This window comes from Ranitomeya variabilis, chromosome 3 (assembly GCF_051348905.1).
Source record: "Ranitomeya variabilis isolate aRanVar5 chromosome 3, aRanVar5.hap1, whole genome shotgun sequence".
NCBI classification, from domain to species: Eukaryota; Metazoa; Chordata; class Amphibia; order Anura; family Dendrobatidae; genus Ranitomeya; species Ranitomeya variabilis.
Window position 1 is genome coordinate 455476914 of NC_135234.1, and position 19899 is coordinate 455496812.

General features: G+C 42.1%; 1 protein-coding gene across 2 annotated transcripts in view; it reads right to left on the bottom strand.

Annotated features, from left to right (window-relative positions):
* The window catches only part of GCC2 (GRIP and coiled-coil domain containing 2), an 83264-nt gene that overhangs the window by 22493 nt on the left and 40872 nt on the right, over nucleotides 1–19899 (bottom strand). For both annotated transcript variants that reach the window (XM_077296592.1, XM_077296591.1), the window contains exons 9-16: nucleotides 17626–17724; nucleotides 17276–17395; nucleotides 9834–9998; nucleotides 8432–8536; nucleotides 6508–6670; nucleotides 5081–5181; nucleotides 4910–4987; nucleotides 4352–4489 (exon numbers count right to left, since the gene is read on the bottom strand). In XM_077296592.1, coding sequence (XP_077152707.1) covers nucleotides 4352–4489; nucleotides 4910–4987; nucleotides 5081–5181; nucleotides 6508–6670; nucleotides 8432–8536; nucleotides 9834–9998; nucleotides 17276–17395; nucleotides 17626–17724 — 969 coding nt within the window. The remainder of the gene's footprint in view (nucleotides 1–4351; nucleotides 4490–4909; nucleotides 4988–5080; nucleotides 5182–6507; nucleotides 6671–8431; nucleotides 8537–9833; nucleotides 9999–17275; nucleotides 17396–17625; nucleotides 17725–19899) is intronic.

Below are 19899 nucleotides of genomic sequence, written 5' to 3' on the forward strand. Positions count from 1 at the left end.
CTATCTTTAAACATGCGGTCAGCATGTTTTCCCCTATATAAACTAAATCCATCACCTTTAAGTCATCTTGAACAGAAGAACAGCAACCTCTCCACAAGTGCCCAGCTCCCCGCATATCTAAGGAAATACCTTATATAATCCTTCAGCACCGCATGGACAGTACAGTCCGACTGGTGTCACTACACTATTCTCAGCGGCTTCTCAGTCCCTGCAATACGTGTCCTCTTGCCTTGCCTTGATTGACATGGCTGTGATATCCACAGGGTTTTTATTGCACGTGCACAGCGCTTGTCCTTCACTGTGCAGGTACAAGAGGTGAACAGACGGTGGATGACGTAGGAAAATCTTAGTTACTTACCGGTAACGGGATTTTACAGAGCCCATGACAGCACCACCTGAGAGAGGGTATCCGACCGTCGAAGACAGGAAACCTACTGAATAAAAAGGCGGTACCTCTCCTCCGCATCAGTAGGTTTTCAGAGCACGAGAGGACCTCCAGACAGTAACATAGCCATCACCAAATAAAACATTCCTTCTTAAACACCCTTAAGTGCACCCCACTAGTGACCAAACGGGGAGGGAATATAAGGGTGCTGTCATAGGCTCTGTAAAATCCTGTTACCTGTAAGTCCCCTCCCTTCTGAGCCCTGCCATGCGCTCAAACAGTGGCTTTTCCCCATATATAGGGTATCGGTGTACTCATGAGAAATTGCACAACAAATTTTGTGGTCCATTTTCTCCTGATACCCTTGTGAAAATAAAAAAAAATTGGTTCTAAAGTAATTTTTTGGTGAAAAAATTAAAATGTTCATTTTTTCCTTCCACATTTCTTTAGTTCTTGTGAAACACCAGAAGAGTTAATAAACTTCTTGAATGTGGTTTTGAGCACCTTGAGGGGTGCAGTTTTTAGAATGGTGTCACACTTGGGTGTTTTTGTAAATTTTGTTGTAAAAATGAGAAATCGCTGGTCAACTATCAGAGGTCCCCAACATTTCTGACCTTGAGAGCCACATCCAGCCTTGAGAGAGGGACGCGAGCCACATTCAACTCCCGCCCCTTCACAATAGTGGCAACCAAAGCCCCCATTACAGGCATAATGATTTTTCCACAAAAAATCACCCCAAAGCAGTATACAAAGATCCAGAGGTTCCCACAATACCCCCATTCAGTATTCTCCTATAAAGCGCTCCCAAGTCACTGTCACATCCAGCTTCAAGCACCTCCTCTGACAGGTGGTATCATCTTGTCTCCAGCGTACCATACTTAAATCATCTGAAAACCCCTAAGACCAGTATATGTGCATCCTGATCTGCTCTTCTGTGCAGGGCTGCTCACAAAATTCACCATTTTCAGATGTGCTCTTCATACCGGTTTGCTAGAACCGGAGCTAATGCACTAAGCTAACAGACAGCCGCGAGCCACAACTCATGGGACCGTGAGCCACATGTGGCTCCCGAGCTACAGGTTGGGGACCCCGTTTTAACCCTTATAACTCCTAACAAAAAAAAATGTTTCCAAAATTGTACTGCTGTAAAGCAGACATATGAGAAATGTTATTTATTAAGTATTTTGTGTGACATGTCTCTCTAATTTAGGGGCATAAAAATTCAAAGTTTGAAAATTGCAAAATTTTCGCCATATTTCCGTTTTGTTTTTTTTCCATAAATAAACGCAAGTCATATCGAAGAAATGTTACCACTAATGAAGTACAATATGACCCGAAACAACAGTCTCAGAATCAGTGGGACACTTTAGAGCGTTCCAGAGTCATAACCACATAAAGTGACAATGGTCAGTATTGTAAAAATTGGCTTGGTCATCAAGTTGCAAATTGGCTCCGTCATTAAGGGGTTAAGGATGTTTCAGAAGGAATGTTTTATTTGGTGATAGTTATGTTACTGTCTGGAGGTCCTCTCATGCTCTGAAAACCTAATGATGAAGAGGAGAGGTACCGCCTTTGTATTCAGTAGGCTTCCTGTCCTTGATGGGCAGATGCCCTCTCCCAGGTGGTGCCGTCATGGGAGAAAGGGAAAATGCAGAGCCCAGACCAGCAACATCCATCGGACCGCTGCATGTGGCGCAAGAGGATAAGAAAAGGTATATTCTCAGATATGGGGGAAGCTGAGCGCTTAGGAACAGGTCATTGGAGTGCTGATCAACAGGACTTAGGGCAGGTGGAGGTAGTTTATTCAGGGAAAACAGAATGACTGGTTCCCTTTAACCTTTTGTGATATACAGGAATTCAGCCCAGAGATTAACATACAGGGGTCTCGTAATGCAAGTTTTTTTTTCTTTTTTACATACAAGGCAAGAAAAAGACTGGAGAGGAAGAGGACAAGGATACAGCTTTTATACTTCAATCAAGTCATTGAAAGCAGCATAAAGTAGAGACAGAGACCCTGAGTCCAGAGATTTCAAGTGTCACATACTGGGCTGCTTACTGTAGTTTTGACAAAGTCACTGTTTTATCAGCAGAAGATGATCATTAGAGGACTAGTAAACCTATTATAATAAAGTCCTAAATATTCAAGAGCTTTGTGAAACTCAACAACCCCATCACTGATTGGCAGCTTTCTGCCTATGCAGGGTGTACACAGAAATCTACCAATCAGTGGTGTGAGAGGGGTTATACAGAGCTCAGTATTCAGAGTACTAGCACATGTGTAGTAGAGAAAACAATTATTATTTTATCAAAGCTGCAGAAAGCAGCCCGGTAAGTGATCCATCACTGGAATCAGGATTTCTGCCCCTATGTCATGCTGCTTCTCAGATGAAGTAGCCAAAATCTGGTGATAGAGGACATCTTCAAAGCAAATCTAATTTTTTTTATTAAAAAAAAGTAAATACCGCCAAGATAAGATCCAGTGTAAGCCAAAAGTAAATGAGTGGTTCCAGTCCAAATGACAGGAATCTCATTCTACATTGCATGACATTAAATCATAAAAAAAAAATTCAATTTTCAATTTACTGCCAACTTACAATCCAGAACTTCTGAAGACAGTTGAATAAACTTACATTTGGTAACATATTGTTAGTATTCAATCTGAGAACTTTGACCATAAAAGGTACCCGTGTCGGTCCACAAGAAGAACTTTTGAAAAGGAAGGAGAATGTGTACACAAAGCTCCAAGGAAACAAATCAAACAGCTCACACGAGTTAGGCATCCCATTTAAAGGAAATTTGTCAGCAGGATTTTGCTATTTAATCTGATTTCAGCGATGTGTCACTTACTAGGCTGTGTGATGGTTCAATACAATGAGTGTTTTATTAGCTGGAGATTATCACTGCCAGACTAGCTCCCACATGCCAAGTGGTCCAATCTTGCCCCACAACTGATTAGCAGCTCACTGTCACTACACAATGTACATAGAAAGCTGTGGTGTGGGATGGGTTAGCTTTCTCAGCTCTGCTGCATTCAACATCTAAGAACTGTGTTACAACTGCTGTGCCCAGTAAACTAAGTGACACAATGCTGCAATCAGGGTTTCTTTTCCAACAATATGTTGCTCTCAGATGGGGCTGCAAAAACCTGGTGACAGATTCCCTTTAACTATGAAACAAAGAACAGAAAAATTAGACTGAGCTCTCTGTACGATGCTATGGAATATGTTGGCACTATACACGCATCAGTGTATAACTCTAAAGCCCTGAGCTTTCTGGTAAACTGGGTCCACTCATCTAACATTACATCTAGTACAATCTGCCGTGCAGCAGCAGGGGACAGATCTCAATCAACAGCCTTCAAGAAGGAGCAAAGAATAGCTGTGTTCCCTACCTGCACACTCTCCATCACTCACAGTCTAGTCATTGGACACCCGTCACGTCGGTGCTGATTCACTGCACAACTTTGTGTGGAGCAGCACTTTTAGGCATATCGGATGACTGATTTTATTATTGTTAGACAACTATGTCTTATGACTCCCAAATACATATGGATGCTTGGAAAGGCTGAGTGTTCATATGCTTCAATAGGCAGAGGTGAGAAAACCACTGTCAAACCCCGCAACGGTTTATCTGCACTAAAAACAAAAAACTGAGGCTTCATCTGTCGGTAGAAGAGTCAGGAGGCACCAATACAATCAGAAGTTTGGCAGGTATGGCCGACTTTCATCTAAATGTGCAGGGAGCCCTAAGTAGTTCTAGCCATGCCAGAGTATTGGATCGTTACAATATCACACATGGCTAGAATTGGAAAATAGCCAACAGAATGAAGAGAATGGGAGCAGACCTGTGAAATGCAGAATGGACTGTAAAAAGACACTTTCACAACGTTGATACAATGTAGGTTAAAGATTGATATGTGAAGCAGTGTTTTCTAGCCACACAATAAGCAGCGGGTGTAGCTGGTACCTTGGCAGCGGTGCACTCCTCCTGGAGAGCGAGCAGCTTCTGATGGTACGTGCTGGCTGCTCGGTTGTGCTGCTCCGTCAACGCTCTAAGCTGCTCCTGCACTTTGTGCTTCTCCGATGTCAGCTCCGCTACTTGAATCTAAATAGAGAATGTAAATCATCTGAAGAAAGGACATGAAATGGTATCACAGAACACAGGGACCAACATTTTATACACCGATCTTTATAATAAGGGCCTCATTTACTAAGAGACCTGCACCTATGTATAAATTAGGTACAGCTCGTCATCTGTGTTCCAAGAAATCAGGTCTATTAAATGTTGGGAGAAACCCTTGATGGACAATTAGAGCAAATAGTCTCAGTTTATTCTGTAGATAAGGGAAGTTCCATTGGCACACACATCATATTTTCTAGTAATTTTTCAGGAAAGCCCTCTTCAATCACGAGTGTCCATTACGGTTAGGTAGACACTGAAACTGTACTATTTTATTTGCAATGATACAAATCATATGTAACAAGCTCAAAGATAATCTCATTCATACCCAGGTCACAATGTTACCTTATAAGCTTCCACATATTGCTGAGTTGCCTCCAGTTCACCTTTTAGTGAGGCTTGAAATATCAAAAGATCAGATTCCTGGAGCATACAGTATAATATATGTATCAATAACAAGGTAAATATCCCAGAAAACAATCATCCATATCGGACGTGACACCACTCTGTACTTACAGCCTGCTTAGAATCGGCAAGCTCCTTTTTCGTCTTTACCAGCAGTTGCTTCATCTTTGTACTGCGTTCCTCCTGCTGTTCTAAGGTGGTCTGCAGAGATGCTAGGCAAAAAGAAAAAGAATATAGAAGATAAGTTTTCACTGTCTTTCCACTGCACATATTACAATGTACACTACTCACATGTTAATAAGATATAAAGTGAATCTTCATGGGTCTGTCGTAGACGTAACCACCATTGATTTCCAATTGTAGATAATTATTGCTATAAAGCTACTATTTTTGAAGGGGTTGTCCACTACTAGGACAACCCCTTCTCAATCACCATGTTTGTCCCCAGAAAAATAATTACTGTATACTCACCTCCGGTGTCAGCGCCATTCCAGCGTTGTCGGTATTCACTCTCCAGGGGCTTGCGTCAAATAGTTATATCACGCGATATCGGGGGACCAATCAGTGCTGGATTCACTCTCCCCGCCTTCGGACAAATCAGCCATCATGAGGAAGCGAGCGGCCAGCCGTAGCTCTGACTTCCTCTTGATACCGACTGAGAAGGGGTTGTCTGAGCAGTTCCTTATAGGGTTATTACCACCTTTAGAAATTATCACCTATACAAAGAATAGGAGATAACTAAAGGATTGTTTGAGGTCTGATCACTGCAACCCCCATGGATCCTGAGAACAGGCCTCTGCAGAGTATTGCTTCAATGGAGCGGTAGTTTGGCTTGTACACCACCCCTCCATTTATCCTCCATTTATTTTCTATGGTACTGACATACTCTGCTATCTCTGGTAGTCCCATAAGGGATAAAAGGACCAGTGGAATGCATGCTCAGCCATTGCTCTATTCAGACAGGCATTTCATAGCCTAGTACTTAGGATCGGCCGGACCCCCAACCAATCAGTAAGTTATCACTCACCCTTTAGACAGGTGATTAGTTCTGGTGAAGTTTCGGGTACAGCCATCATACTAAACCATCAGGGAGAAAAGAAGGGCCAAGCGGGTTGTATACTAAAGGGTGCGCCACTGAATTAAGCTTGCATGTTTAACCAGTCACAGCATGCATGTTTATGTTAAAAAAATAAAATAAAATAATGTAGAGAAAAAAATGGGTTGGGGGGGGGGTAAAAAACAGGGTGCACAATACATATAGTAAGCAATAAGTTGTGTGCAGGTGACTAAATGCTATAAGGCAAAATACATCAAATTAGAACAGAAAACAAGCTTAAATGGGCTTTCAAAAAAAGCAGCAAACAATAAACAATACAGCGGGCTTTGTTCAGAACCATTAGCCCACATACACTCAGTAATATCTGAAGTATACGAGTGCGAAGGAATGGCTTGCCATAACAGGATGGGATAATGTCTAGTGTAAGCAGCCCAGGAATGTGTCCGCCGGTCTATACAGAATATGAGACTAAGCTTCTTACAGACTTCTTCGTGTAGAATTTCCTGTTTCTGCTTCTGCACTCGGACCTCCTGCTCCAAGTCCTCCAGCTGGCTGCTCTTGATTGTAATCTTTTGGTTGAGCTCTTTCACCAAGCGTTCATAATCTGCTATTTCCATGCCCATCAGTGTGCTCTTCTGTGCATCCTGAATGAAACAGTGACCATAAAGACTAGACATATTTTTTTTATAGAACTAAAAATAGTCCCTACAATAGTAAAAGCCTGGCACCTGATAACAGAACGTTTTGGCATTATTTTAGCTGTTGATGAATAAGCCAAGTGTACCCAAAAGAGAGTCTCTTAGCTTCTTCTCACTGTACCTTTTCTTTCTTAACTATATAGAAAAGCCTAGGAAGCAAACTATGCAGGAACCCTTTGCATAGAAAAAACCCTATACTGCACAGTTTATACACCCAGAAAGTGAGCTATGTTGCCCCTCTGCTGGAGATATACAATAGGAGCTTTTCCCAAGTAATGTGAACAACCCCTTAAAAGGGGATTTCCCCATGAACAATGTACATATTAATCAATAAATCTAGGATAATAATAATTCACAAAATTCGATGTGTTAAATAAAATGTTCCTGTGCTGAGATAATCTTATAGATGTGCCCCTGCTGTGTACTGTGTAATGGCTGTGCCTGACCGTACAGGAACATGGTCTGATCATACCACAGCTCCTGGGCAGGAGAGGAAGCAAAAGAGTATATAGTCGGGACAGCAGGGGAGGGGAGGACTGTCCTGACTGTATACACTTTTGCTTCCCCCCTTGCTCAGGATACGTGGTATGATCAAACCATGTCCCTGTACGGTCAGACGTTATTTCAGCACAGAGACCAATTTGGGGGGACTTATTATTTCAAAATTTATTGACTAAAATGTACTTTGTTCATGGGAAAACCCCTTTAATGGTGAACTGAGGATCACATCTACACTTCCCCTTCCTGCACCCACAATTATTATTTTCTTCTCCAAATGCACCAAAGACCTCAAAAGTTGAATTCACCCATTATAGCTAGTGGACTCAATATCAGCAAATGGTCTGGACTACAGAATTGCATTTTGGGCCGAGTCTCCTTCACATCATGTGCTGTACAGTTAATAGAAAAAGTGCTGCTGGATTTTTATAAAAAAAACTCATTTATTTAATCTTCATTTAAATTCCATATGCACGACAGATGAAAATGTGAAGAAATTATGTGTTTCGACCACTAAACAAACTTCAATGCACGCTAAACAAACTTAGTCATATCAATATATATATAGATAGATAGATAGATAGATAGATAGATAGATAGATAGATATAGATATAGATATGACTAAGACCATTTCGTGGTCGAAACACGTCAATTAAAATTAAATAAAGGCTTCATAATATTAATCCAGCAGCACTTTTTCTATCTTCATATTCACTTGCGCGCCGTGAGGTATAACCGGAAGCGGTGGGTATGTATAAGTTATACATACTCCCAACCAGTGGGCGTGGCCTCGCTCTCTGTGCACATATACGGAGTGAGGCCACACCCTCTAGTCAGCCACTCCCACTGGACAGCCGAGTCACTGGTCGGGCGCGGCCTCGTTCTATACAAGTGTATGGAGCAAGGCCACGCCCACTGGACAGACTGCGGCCAGGAGTATGTATAACTCATACATACCCTCCGATCCCGGCTCAGAAATCGGTGAATCCCTGCAGTGCACAGAGCAAGCATTGGGGGATTTATAAGTCTGCAGTCACACAGAGTGACAGCAGAATTATCGATTTAGACTGAACAACCCCTTTAAGTATAAAACCAGTAATGTATTACAACTGTCAAAGATTACGGAAAACTGGGAAATAGATTGCAAAGGTGAATGCAGTACAACTTAAAAGTACTATACAATAAACAGTCTACAGCGTCAGACTTACCTTTTTGACAAGTTCAAAGTCTTGTGAGACTTTCTGAAGCAGTTTTTTCTCCTTCTGTAGCAGCGTTTGTAGCTCCTCGATCTGTTTCAGAGCACAGCTTTGATCCTGAAAATAGAGACATAATGCTAAGCATCACTGCATAATTAAGGATGACCAATCTATTCTCCAGACATGCCGATATTAGCAAATATATGGACCATAAAATATTAATTCTGGAGCATGAACCTGAATCCTGCTATTTCCTTATTATACCTCCTGGAAACATATGACTAAGGGCTCGCTCACACTGGTGCATGTCCTGTCATGGGAAAGATCCGGGCTGATTATGCTGAAGAAATTAAAGGGAACCTGTCACCAGGTTAGGCTGATATGAGATGCAGCCACTGCCACTCAGTGCTGGTATACAGCATTCTATAATGCTGTATATCTGCCCCCAACCCAACCTGTAAGAGAAGAAGAAGAACTTTTATTATGCTCACCGGCGGGGCGGCCCGGTCTGAGGGGTGTTGCTCTTCTTGGTCCCTGCATCATCCACACAGGCTCCTCGGCATCGCGCTGCTGCGCAGGCGTACTTCTCTGCCCTGTTGAGGGCAGAGCAAAGTGTGCAGGTGCCGGAAAAGGTCAGAGAGGCCCAGCGCCTGCGCACTGCAGTACTTTGCTCTGCCCTCAACAGGGCAGATAAGTATGTCTGCAAAGGAGCGCGATGCCGAGCAGACGGTGTGGATTATGTAGGGACGCATCACCAAGTTAACCAAGAAGGAGGACGGCATCACAAGAAGATGGGAGGTGCCTGACCAAGAAGAGCAACACCCCTCCTCAGACCGGACCGCCCAGCCGGTGAGTATAATAAAAGTTATTTTTCTTTTCTTACAGGTTGGGTTGGGGGCCGATATACAACATTCTAGAATGCTGTATATCAGCCCTGAATGGTGCTGGCTGCATCTCATATCGGCCAAACCTGGTGACAGGTTCCCTTTAATTTCTCCATCTTCTCGACTGACTGTGTCCGCGGATGTCATCCGAGTGCAGTCCAAAGTGTCACACGCACCCACAGACTTGTGTGGTGCACGTGATCAGATTATTGGATACACCCGCAGCATGCGGAGATTGTTTTCTTATACTGAAGCGGTATGAGAAAATTATTGCTCCTCTGCACTGCCCCATAGTATAGCAGTGGGCTAAGTCTGACAAACCATCAGAGAGTACTTGGCCGTGTTATACGCGATTGCGAGCGAGCCCTACATGTTAATATCTGCTCAGCTTTATAATGTAAGCATAAAGCTTATATCTTTTTTCATAAGAAATAAAAATCAGCACTGTAATCTCTATTTCTTAATAAAAGTCTTCCACTGCAAATCTCCGTGCAACTGTTCATGGCCACACTTCTATGCACAGCACTTACCTTGACTTTCTGTTCTTTTATTAACCTTTCAGCTTCTAAATCTCTCTCTAATGTGGCCTTGGCTTTCTGAGTCTCCAGTATCTGTGCTTCCAGTAACTTGTGGTTGGACTGTACAGTCTCCAAGCGGGTGACAAGGTCTTCATTGATAGAGTTCATTTTTTCTTGCTGAAATACAATATGCCATTAGTTTAATGTCCTCGTGTACATTTTTCTGTCAACATATTTAATTATATGTACTGTAAATGGAGTCTGTGTTACTAGTTAGTTAATACATGCACAAGATTGTAATGCTACTTTTTTGGATATCATTTGTTTTACATGAATAGTTCAACAAAATCAGTTAAAGGGCTATTCACAAACAAAAGGATAGGGGATATCTTGTTGATCTCTGGGGCCTTGACGGTTCACATGATTGGGGCTTTAGAACCCCAGGATTACAGCTCAGCAGCCATGACGATTAACGCTCTATTTATTGTCTATAGGATTAGAAGAGATCTGTACTCAGCAGTGCCATAGACAAGGAATGGAGATGAAGCCGAGCATGAGAACCTGAGCTCTTTTCAGGACGAGGCTACAAGGCCTCATTCTAAAGCCCCAATCACTGGATTGCAGGAAGTTCCAGCAGTGATCCCCCCAGCAATCAGAAAATTACCTTATAGATAACAATCCTTTAAAAATTAGTATAATGGTAAATATGCTCAAGCACAAAAACTAAGGAAACTATGAAGCACTATCAAAAGAAATGTCACAGAACTGTACTAAAAGAATGATGTGCTAATACTACAACATGCAATGAGTTAATAATGAATGGAAGGATCAGAACTTATATTGAAGCTGCAGATTTGTCATAGCTAGTAGAACCATGCTCAATTTGTGTTTTCTCTAGATGCACCTGGATTATGTCAGCAAGGTATCAATTATTGTATATGGCAGTAGATGACAGCCTGCAATCTGCATATCAAGCACAAAGCAAGGACAGCGGTGTATATTCTGAAGACATGCATATCCGGGTTCAGTGTTAGCTGATGGTACAATAAGGCACAGCACTGAGGAATAGCAGTCATCCTTCTCCACCCCCAGTGTTAAGCTTGAATTTCTGACAATGTGTAAGAATATACAGTACAGACCAAAAGTTTGGACACACATTCTCATTTAAAGATGTTTCTGTATTTTCATGACTATGAAAATTGTACATTCACACTGAAGGCATCAAAGCTATGAATTATCACATGTGGAATTATATACTTTAAAAAAGTGTGAAACAACTGAAATTATGTCTTATATTCTAGGTTCTTCAAAGTAGCCACCTTTTGCTTTGATGACTGCATTGCACACTCTTGGCATTCTCTTGATCAGCTTCAAGAGGTAGTCACCGGGAATGGTTTTCACTTCACAGGTGTGACCTGTCAGGTTTAATAAGTGGGATTTCTTGCCTTTTAAATGGGGTTGGGATCATCAGTTGTGTTGAGCAGAAGTCTGGTGGATACACGGCTGATAGTCCTACTGAATAGACTGCTAGAATTTGTATTATGGCAAGAAAAAAAGCAGCTAAGTAAAGAAAAACGAGTGGCCATCATTACTTTAAGAAATGAAGGTCAGTCAGTCCGAAAAATTGGACAAACTTTGAAAGTGTCCCCCAAGTGCAGTTGCAAAAACCATCAAGTGCTACAAAGAAACTGGCTCACGTGAGGACCGCCCCAGGAAAGGAAGACCAAGAGTCACCTCTGCTTCTGAGGATAAGTTTATCAGATTCACCAGCCTCAGAAATCGCAGGTTAACAGCAGCTCAGATTAGAGACCAGGTCAATGCCACACAGATTATTCCCATAGTCCTTATATTTAGCAGTGGCTAAAGTCACTCCAGCATAAATCAAAATACATTCTCGAGTGGTAAATGCCACTGAGAAAAATGAAGTGAAGGAGAAAATGCTAGTAAAAGCAAAATATTTATTATGAAACTTGTTCTAAAAGCATGTAATACATGAAATAATTATAAGAATAGACAAAAAAGGGGGGGAACGGAAACCTCCAAATACCAGGGGAGACTAACACAGCACTATGCCCGAAAAACAGAGAGCTAAATTATACAAATATCATAAAGCTCATAGAATTATACACAAGAGTAGGTAGCACACAGACTCAGTTTTGGCATATGATAGTAGAGGCAAAAATCACTGAATGTGCAGCATTAAATCAGGTGTACCCAGAGTGATAGCAAAAATTTGCTGTAAGTCCCTGGGGAGTGGAAAGACACACTATGTGGCCTGATTTATGTGCGATGAAGCCAAACAAGGTAGCTAGAGATAGTGATTTACCTGCAATTAAATGTTCCGGATCTGTGCGCCAAAGATAAGGTGCTGTGAGGGCTCCCCTGCGCCCGACAAGCGCCGTTTCGCAAATAGCTTCTTCAAAAGGGGTGTGGATAGTTTGGTAGGTGTTATTGAAGTTTATATCGTGTCTATGGGGATGACGATTGCTGAGGGGGAGGTCCGTTGGTGCTACAGTTGGCGCACGCGTACAGGGCCGTCCCGCCTTAAAAAAGGGACTTCCGGAATAGCGCACTGTGGCACGCAGTGGAACGCACTGCTGTCACGTGATTCGGCGCAACCGGAAGTCAGAGGGGGCATACGGAACCTGCGCACCTAGCCTTAGGACCAGAGGGGGAACCAACATGCGCGTGCGCACAGCGGACGCAACCACACGAAGTGGAAGGAGAAGGGGTCATGCGCAGTAGGAGCGAATCAAGCGTACCATCATAGTAGTGGGCGTTTGCTACAACGATTGGCCCAATATTACCCTGATGAAAAGAAAGAAAGGACGGGGGGAGGAAATATTAGGGGGAAAGGGGGCGGACCGAGGTGGGAGAAGAAGGGGACGGGAAGGGCGTGCCTAAGGAATGATAACTGCATGTGTATATACAAAGTAAAATACATAGAAGCCTAAAGGGGACGGTGACCAAAAAGAGGAAAAAGCCATTGGTGAGGTTTAAGGTGAAACTATTGTGCACAAATGAACAAGTGCTAGAACTGAATTCGTGGCGAAAGCTACACATAAATATGTGAAAAGGATGGTGTTTCTATAAATTAGATGTAATAAGTATGTGTACAAAATAATTAATGATAAAATTAAAGGAATGGAATGAGTAAAATATGATGAATAAAGTCTAGGTAGGGAAATGTGTAGAAAAACAGGTATGTGGTATGGCGACATTATAAATAAGGTTATTTATATGGGTGGTAACGCCATATAAAAGTGTAATGTGACTGTTGATAAAGGGGGGGGGAGAAAGCCTATGATAGGAGAGAAGCACAATTGGTATAGTGAAAGTGAACGCTGCTTTTCCTCTTTTACAACTGCCACATAAAAAAGATATATATATATATTGTCCCCATGCATATACCAACGCACATAAACATGCCTCCACATGCCAGCGTATGAAAATAAGTATATAAATATATACCACTATATCCCATGTTCCCATCACATCCTAGTCACCCATTCCCACATTATTCCCTTCCCCTCCCCTTCTTCTCCCACCTCGGTCCGCCCCCTAGGTGCGCACGCGCAGGTTCCGTATGCCCCCACTGACTTCCGGATGCGCCGAATCACGTGACAGCAGTGCGTTCCACTGCGTGCCACGGTGCGCTATTCCGGAAGTCCCTTTGGTAAGGCGGGATGGCCCTGTACGCGTGCGCCAACTGTAGCACCAACGGACCTCCCCCTCAGCAATCGTCATCCCCATAGACACTATATAAACTTCAATAACACCTACCAAACTATCCACGCCCCTTTTGAAGAAGCTATTTGCGAAACGGCGCTTGTCGGGCGCAGGGGAGCCCTCACAGCACCTAGTCTTTGGCGCACAGATCCGGAACATTTAATTGCAGGTAAATCACTATCTCTAGCTACCTTGTTTGGCTTCATCGCACATAAATCAGGCCACATAGTGTCTTTCCACTCCCCAGGGACTTACAGCAAATTTTTGCTATCACTCTGGGTACACCTGATTTAATGCTGCACATTCAGTGATTTTTGCCTCTACTATCATATGCCAAAACTGAGTCTGTGTGCTACCTACTCTTGTGTATAATTCTATGAGCTTTATGATATCTGTATAATTTAGCTCTCTGTTTTTCGGGCATAGTGCTGTGTTAGTCTCCCCTGGTATTTGGAGGTTTCCGTTTCCCCCCCTTTTTTGTCTATTCTTATAATTGTTTCATGTATTACATGCTTTTAGAACAAGTTTCATAATAAATATTTTGCTTTTACTAGCATTTTCTCCTTCACTTCATTTTTCTCAGTGGCATTTATCAATGCCACACAGAGTTCTAGCAGCAGACACATCTCTACAACAACTGTTAAGAGGACGCTTTGTGCAGCAGGCCTTCATGGTAAAATAGCTGCTAGGAGACCACTGCTAAGGACAGGCAACAAGCAGAAGAGACTTGTTTGGGCTAAAGAACACAAGGAATGGACATTAGACCAGTGGAAATCTGTGCTTAGGTCTGATAAGTCCAAATTTGAGATCTTTGGATCCAACCACCGTGTCTTTGTGCGACTCAAGAAAAGGTGAACGGATGGACTCTACATGCCTGGTTCCCACCGTGAAGCATGGAGGAGGAGGTGTGATGGTGTGGGGGTGCTTTGCTGGTGACACTGTTTGGGATTTATTCAAAATTGAAGGCATAGTGAACCAGCATGGCTACCACAGCATCTTGCAGCGGCATGCTATTCCATCTGGTTTGCGTTTAGTTGGACCATCATTTATTTTTCAACAGGACAATGACCCCAAACACACCTCCAGGCTGTGTAAGGGCTATTTGACCAAGAAGGAGAGTGATGGAGTGCTACGCCAGATGACCTAGCCTCCACAGTCACCAGACCTGAACCCAATCGAACTGGTTTGGGGTGAGCAGGACCGCAGAGTGAAGGCAAAAGGGCCAACAAGTGCTAAGCATCTCTGGGAATTCCTTCAAGATTGTTGGAAGACCATTCCTGGTGACCACCTCTTGAAGCTCATCAAGAGAATGCCAAGAGTGTGCAAAGCAGTCATCAAAGCAAAAGGTGGCTACTTTGAAGAACCTAGAATATAAGACATAATTTCAGTTGTTTCACACTTTTTTGTTATGTATATAATTCCACATGGGTTAATTCATAGTTTTGATGCCTTCAGTGTGAATGTACAATTTTCAGTCATGAAAATACAGAAAAATCTTTAAATGAGAAGGTGTGTCCAAACATTTGGTCTGTACTGTAGGTATCCTCAAAATGTGGTCAGTGCATGAATCCCTGGCGTACAAATGTCACATGAATGCAGCCAACGGCATTTGTGCTGTGGTTGGAATATATTCCAATAAACAATTATTATTATTAGAAAGTTACAAAAAAACTGTCAAAATAACTACTCTTCTATAATCTGGATACATGGAACACTGTCTCTGTATTACTGTAGTCTTCTCACATATTTGGCTCCTTTTAACCTTTGTAATTATTAAGACGAGGAGCCACTTCTGCTGCTGAACCCATGCATGGACAGTGGAATGACACGATCAGGCTGTTCTTGTCCTCACGTCAGCATGGCTGGATTGCTCCCAAGTTATTGCAGTCTATTAGCACAGTCAGAAGATGACTGTATGCCAAATATGAAACGCTCTGCATGCATTTTCTGATCATTCTAAAGCTCTGGGATATTCATTTTAATAAGATCATTACTGAGCACAAGGACACTTGTTTTAATAAATGTTATGGGAAACAAGGAAAAATTTATCAGCACTCGTGGTTTATGAGCCGCTGTTGAACCTATATAGCTACTGCTGGAGCAAATTTTGGGCTATCCGAGCTCCATATACGTAGTTAACTCTTCGCCTGCCAGGACAGTTGACTAGATCTCTTTAGGTCATGGCCCATACAGCTATGAATATCTTTATACAGTAACTGACCCCAAGCTTTGCCATTAGGCCTGCTGCTAACCATGGATGAGCTAAGGTAAACATGACAAAGCTGTGGACTCTAGATAGCTGGTGGTCACAATATTTACCAATGTGACCGCTTCCTCAGCTGTTCCTGGCTGCAGGTGCTGCATTATATGCATATACAAGTGATTCTTCTGCCTGTGTCTGCGCATTTGCTGAACATGTTCAGGGACAGCTGAGGACACGGTAACACGGCTAAATCACATTTGTCTGTCTGATCCATCTTATAGGAGACTGCTATAGATGGGTAGTAAGTGGCCTTCAACTGCAGAGCTGGGGGAAAGTATAAGCAACACAACTTAACAGTTTTTGGCCTTTTTGGTATGGTTCTATGTTTTAAACCACAGAGTTTTTGCAAAAATGCATGCTATTGTGTTTTTTTAATCAATGCTGTGGTGAATTCAGCAAGAAATCATACTTAAATACAAAACGTAATCAAAAGACACAGAGGAAATCCTTAAGAAGACATGTTATGCGTCAAATATCCGGTCGTTCAAAATAGCCTATTGCAATTAACCTCGCTTTTTAATCTTGATGCTAAAGATGTAAAACAAGTAGAGCATGCTAAGATAATAGCCCATAAAGCAAAGATACCCAAGTTAGAAGGTTATGTTGTTTTATTTTCTTTTTTAGGATTTCAGATGACAGGAGACTCAGTGGGGCAAGGGCAAAAGAAAAAACCCTAGAAATCCCTAAGGATGGATCCTGCCTAAACAGTGGGGGTTGGCACCCTAAGAACGAGAACTGGCGCCCCCAACTACACAGCGGCTATCCCTGCAAAGACCCTCATTCACCCTATACTCACACAGATCTATCTAAGTGCAAGAATAAGGAAATACACAGGATAGGGTGCAAAGATGAATAGAGGGGTGGTTTTTGGGACAAGAGAGACACTGCCAACGTCAAAAGGGCCTATGGACTATAGAGTAAAGAGGTATAATCTAAATAGTTCAAGTTCATAAAAAGCAGCCAAAGGTCAAGGTCTCATTCAGACCCAAAGGTTGTTGTGTTTTGAGACGAAAAATCAATTTCGTCTCACATTGTAGTATCCTCCTGTCCCAATTTCCACCCCTTTTTGGTGCCTCTATCTTGTCAATTCCCATGAACCTAAGGCCCGAAATATCCCCATATACATTCGGGCCTTAGGTTCATGGTAATTGACAAGATAGAGGCACCAAAAAGGGGTGGAAATTGGGACCGGAGGATACTACAATGTGAGATGAAATGGATTTTTCGTCTCATAACACAACAACCTTTGGGTCTGAATGAGACCTTGACGTTTGGCTGCTTTTTATGAACTTGAATTCAGCAAGAGGAAGAAGTGCAAGTCCTTTCTATACTTCCCTTTAATTTGTCATACAAAGCTGCACAATAAACTGCAGGGATATCGTGACAATGGCGCAGCAGAGCGCAGTGAGACGTTACAACTGAGCACGGAATTACAAGTGAGGACTATGTGTGAAGTCCTCACCTCTGCAGTGGCCGCTCTCAGCTGACGGGAAAGCTCTTCTAGCTGCTGCTCTGTGGATTTGACTTTCTCCTTCTCCAATTCCAGCAGCTCCACTTGTTTGTCATACTCTACCAATAAATTCTACAAGATAGAACAGCAAAAGTAACAGTCACAAAGGCAATTGAAGGTTACAAACACACATGAAACGCTATTGTGGAGGCATTACGGCATATGCCAGTTTGTCCTCTTATGGCCTGAGAAAAGTAGAAATACCCGGTAACAGTGGTATATGCAGACCACACTGCCTCGCATATATCATCATGTGTTTATATCCTAGGAATGTGAACAAATAATGCTAATATATATTATACCTGATAACTTTCTGCACCTTGCACAACATCCTTCATGGACGCCGTCAGTTGCTGCTTTTCTGCTCTTACTCGCTCTAACTCTTCTTTTATGGAGTGGACCTTAATGGAAATCAGCATAGAGAATGAGCCTGGAGTTCATATAGACCTTCTCAAGAAGAACATTTATGTTGCGCTGTCTAATTTCTATCAGTACAACATTATCACGGCATTGAATAAAAATGATTAACGGCAGCTTATCTTCTGAATGGAGCATGCCATGATCTTGCCACAAGAAATGAAGACACTACTGTGAAATCCGCCCTTCTCTTGGCTGACTCTACACCGCTCATACCCATGCTCAGCTGTGCGTATGGGGGGTAGAGGAACAGATCGGACACATCCACTATTGCCACTTGGTGACGGTGTGGCTGATAAAGTATGATTCCATACAATGTAATGATTTGCTTACAAGGAATAAATGATTTTTATATTTAAAATGATCTTTTTTTTTTCTGAAAGTAATATAAAATAATTTATTACCACATCTAAAGAGAAGTAAAAAAGCAGCTTAATAAACAATGTAGATGATCTCATATGGGCAAGCTCAGCCTTATCAAATGATCATCCTTGTAGCCACAGATCTGCAAAGAAGAAGGCAGCAATAGTTATGCCAGTTACACCAGAAATCTACTCCAGTCCCTAACTGGAGAACATCTCTGGAAGATGCACATGCCCCTTGTAAGATGCACCTAATTCATTAAAGGGGTTGTTTGGTCTTAAACTACAAGTCAGTCGTCACTCTATGTGATTGCAGACTTGTGAATCCTGACTTTGCACACTGTGAGGATTCTCCAAGATCGATGCTGGGAGAGGAGGGCGCGTGGCTAGTATGCGATTTGGATACATGCGGTCACTAGAGTGATCCCGGGTACAGACTAGTTGGAATATGACTAGAAATTTGCAATTTGCATAGTTGCAGTCACAGACATGGCGGCTTGTTGCTGATGCCAGACAATCCGGACAGTGACCAGTCTTAATGAATCGGCCCTCCCAGATATTTGTCTAAGCCCCAGAATAAATAATGAAATGTATATTATTAATTACAAAGAAACATAGTGGTACTCGAATTGGTAGCAGGCCATTATCCTAAAGAGCTGTACGTTAGGGAAGTCATCCATCCAACAACATTAACCCCTTCATGACCCAGCCTATTTTGACCTTAATGACCTGACCATTTTTTGCAATTCTGACCAGTGTCCCTTTATGAGGTAATAACTCAGGAACGCTTCAACGGATCCTAGCGATTCTGAGACTGTTTTTTCGTGACATATTGGGCTTCATGTTAGTGGTAAATTTAGGTCGATAATTTCTGAGTTTATTTGTGAAAAAAACGGAAATTTGGCGAAAATTTTGAAAATTTTGCAATTTTCACATTTTTAATTTTGATTCTGTTAAACCAGAGAGTTATGTGACACAAAATAGTTAATAAATAACATTTCCCACATGTCTACTTTACATCAGCACAATTTTGGAAACAATTTTTTTTTTTTGCTAGGAAGTTATAAGGGTTAAAATTTGACCAGTGATTTTTCATTTTTACAACAAAATTTACAAAACCATTTTTTTTAGGGACCACCTCACATTTGAAGTCAGTTTGAGGGTTCTATATGGCTGAAAATACCCAAAAGTGACAACATTCTAAAAACTGCACCCCTCAAGGTGCTCAAAACCACATTCAAGAAGTTTATTAACCCTTCAGGTGTTTCACAGCAGCAGAAGCAACATGGAAGGAAAAAATTAACATTTAACTTTTTAATCACAAAAATGATCTTTTCGCAACAATTTTTTTATTTTCCCAAGGGTAAAAGGAGAAACTGGACCACGAACGTTGTTGTCCAATTTGTCCTGAGTACGCTGATACCTCATATGTGGGGGTAAACCACTGTTTGGGCGCACGGCAGGGCTCGGAAGGGAAGGAGTGCCATTTGACTTTTTGAATGAAAAACTGGCTCCAATCTTTAGCGGACACCATGTCGCGTTTGGAGAGCCCCCGTGTGCCTAAACATTGGAGCTCCCCCACAAGTGACCCCATTTTGGAAACTAGACCCCCAAAGGAACTTATCTAGAAGCATAGTGAGCACTTTAAACCCCCAGGTGCTGCACAAATTGATCCGTAAAAATGAAAAAGTACTTTTTTTTCACAAAAAAATTATTTTAGCCTCAATTTTTTCATTTTCACATGGGCAACAGGATAAAATGGATCCTGAAATTTGTTGGACAATTTCTCCTGAGTAC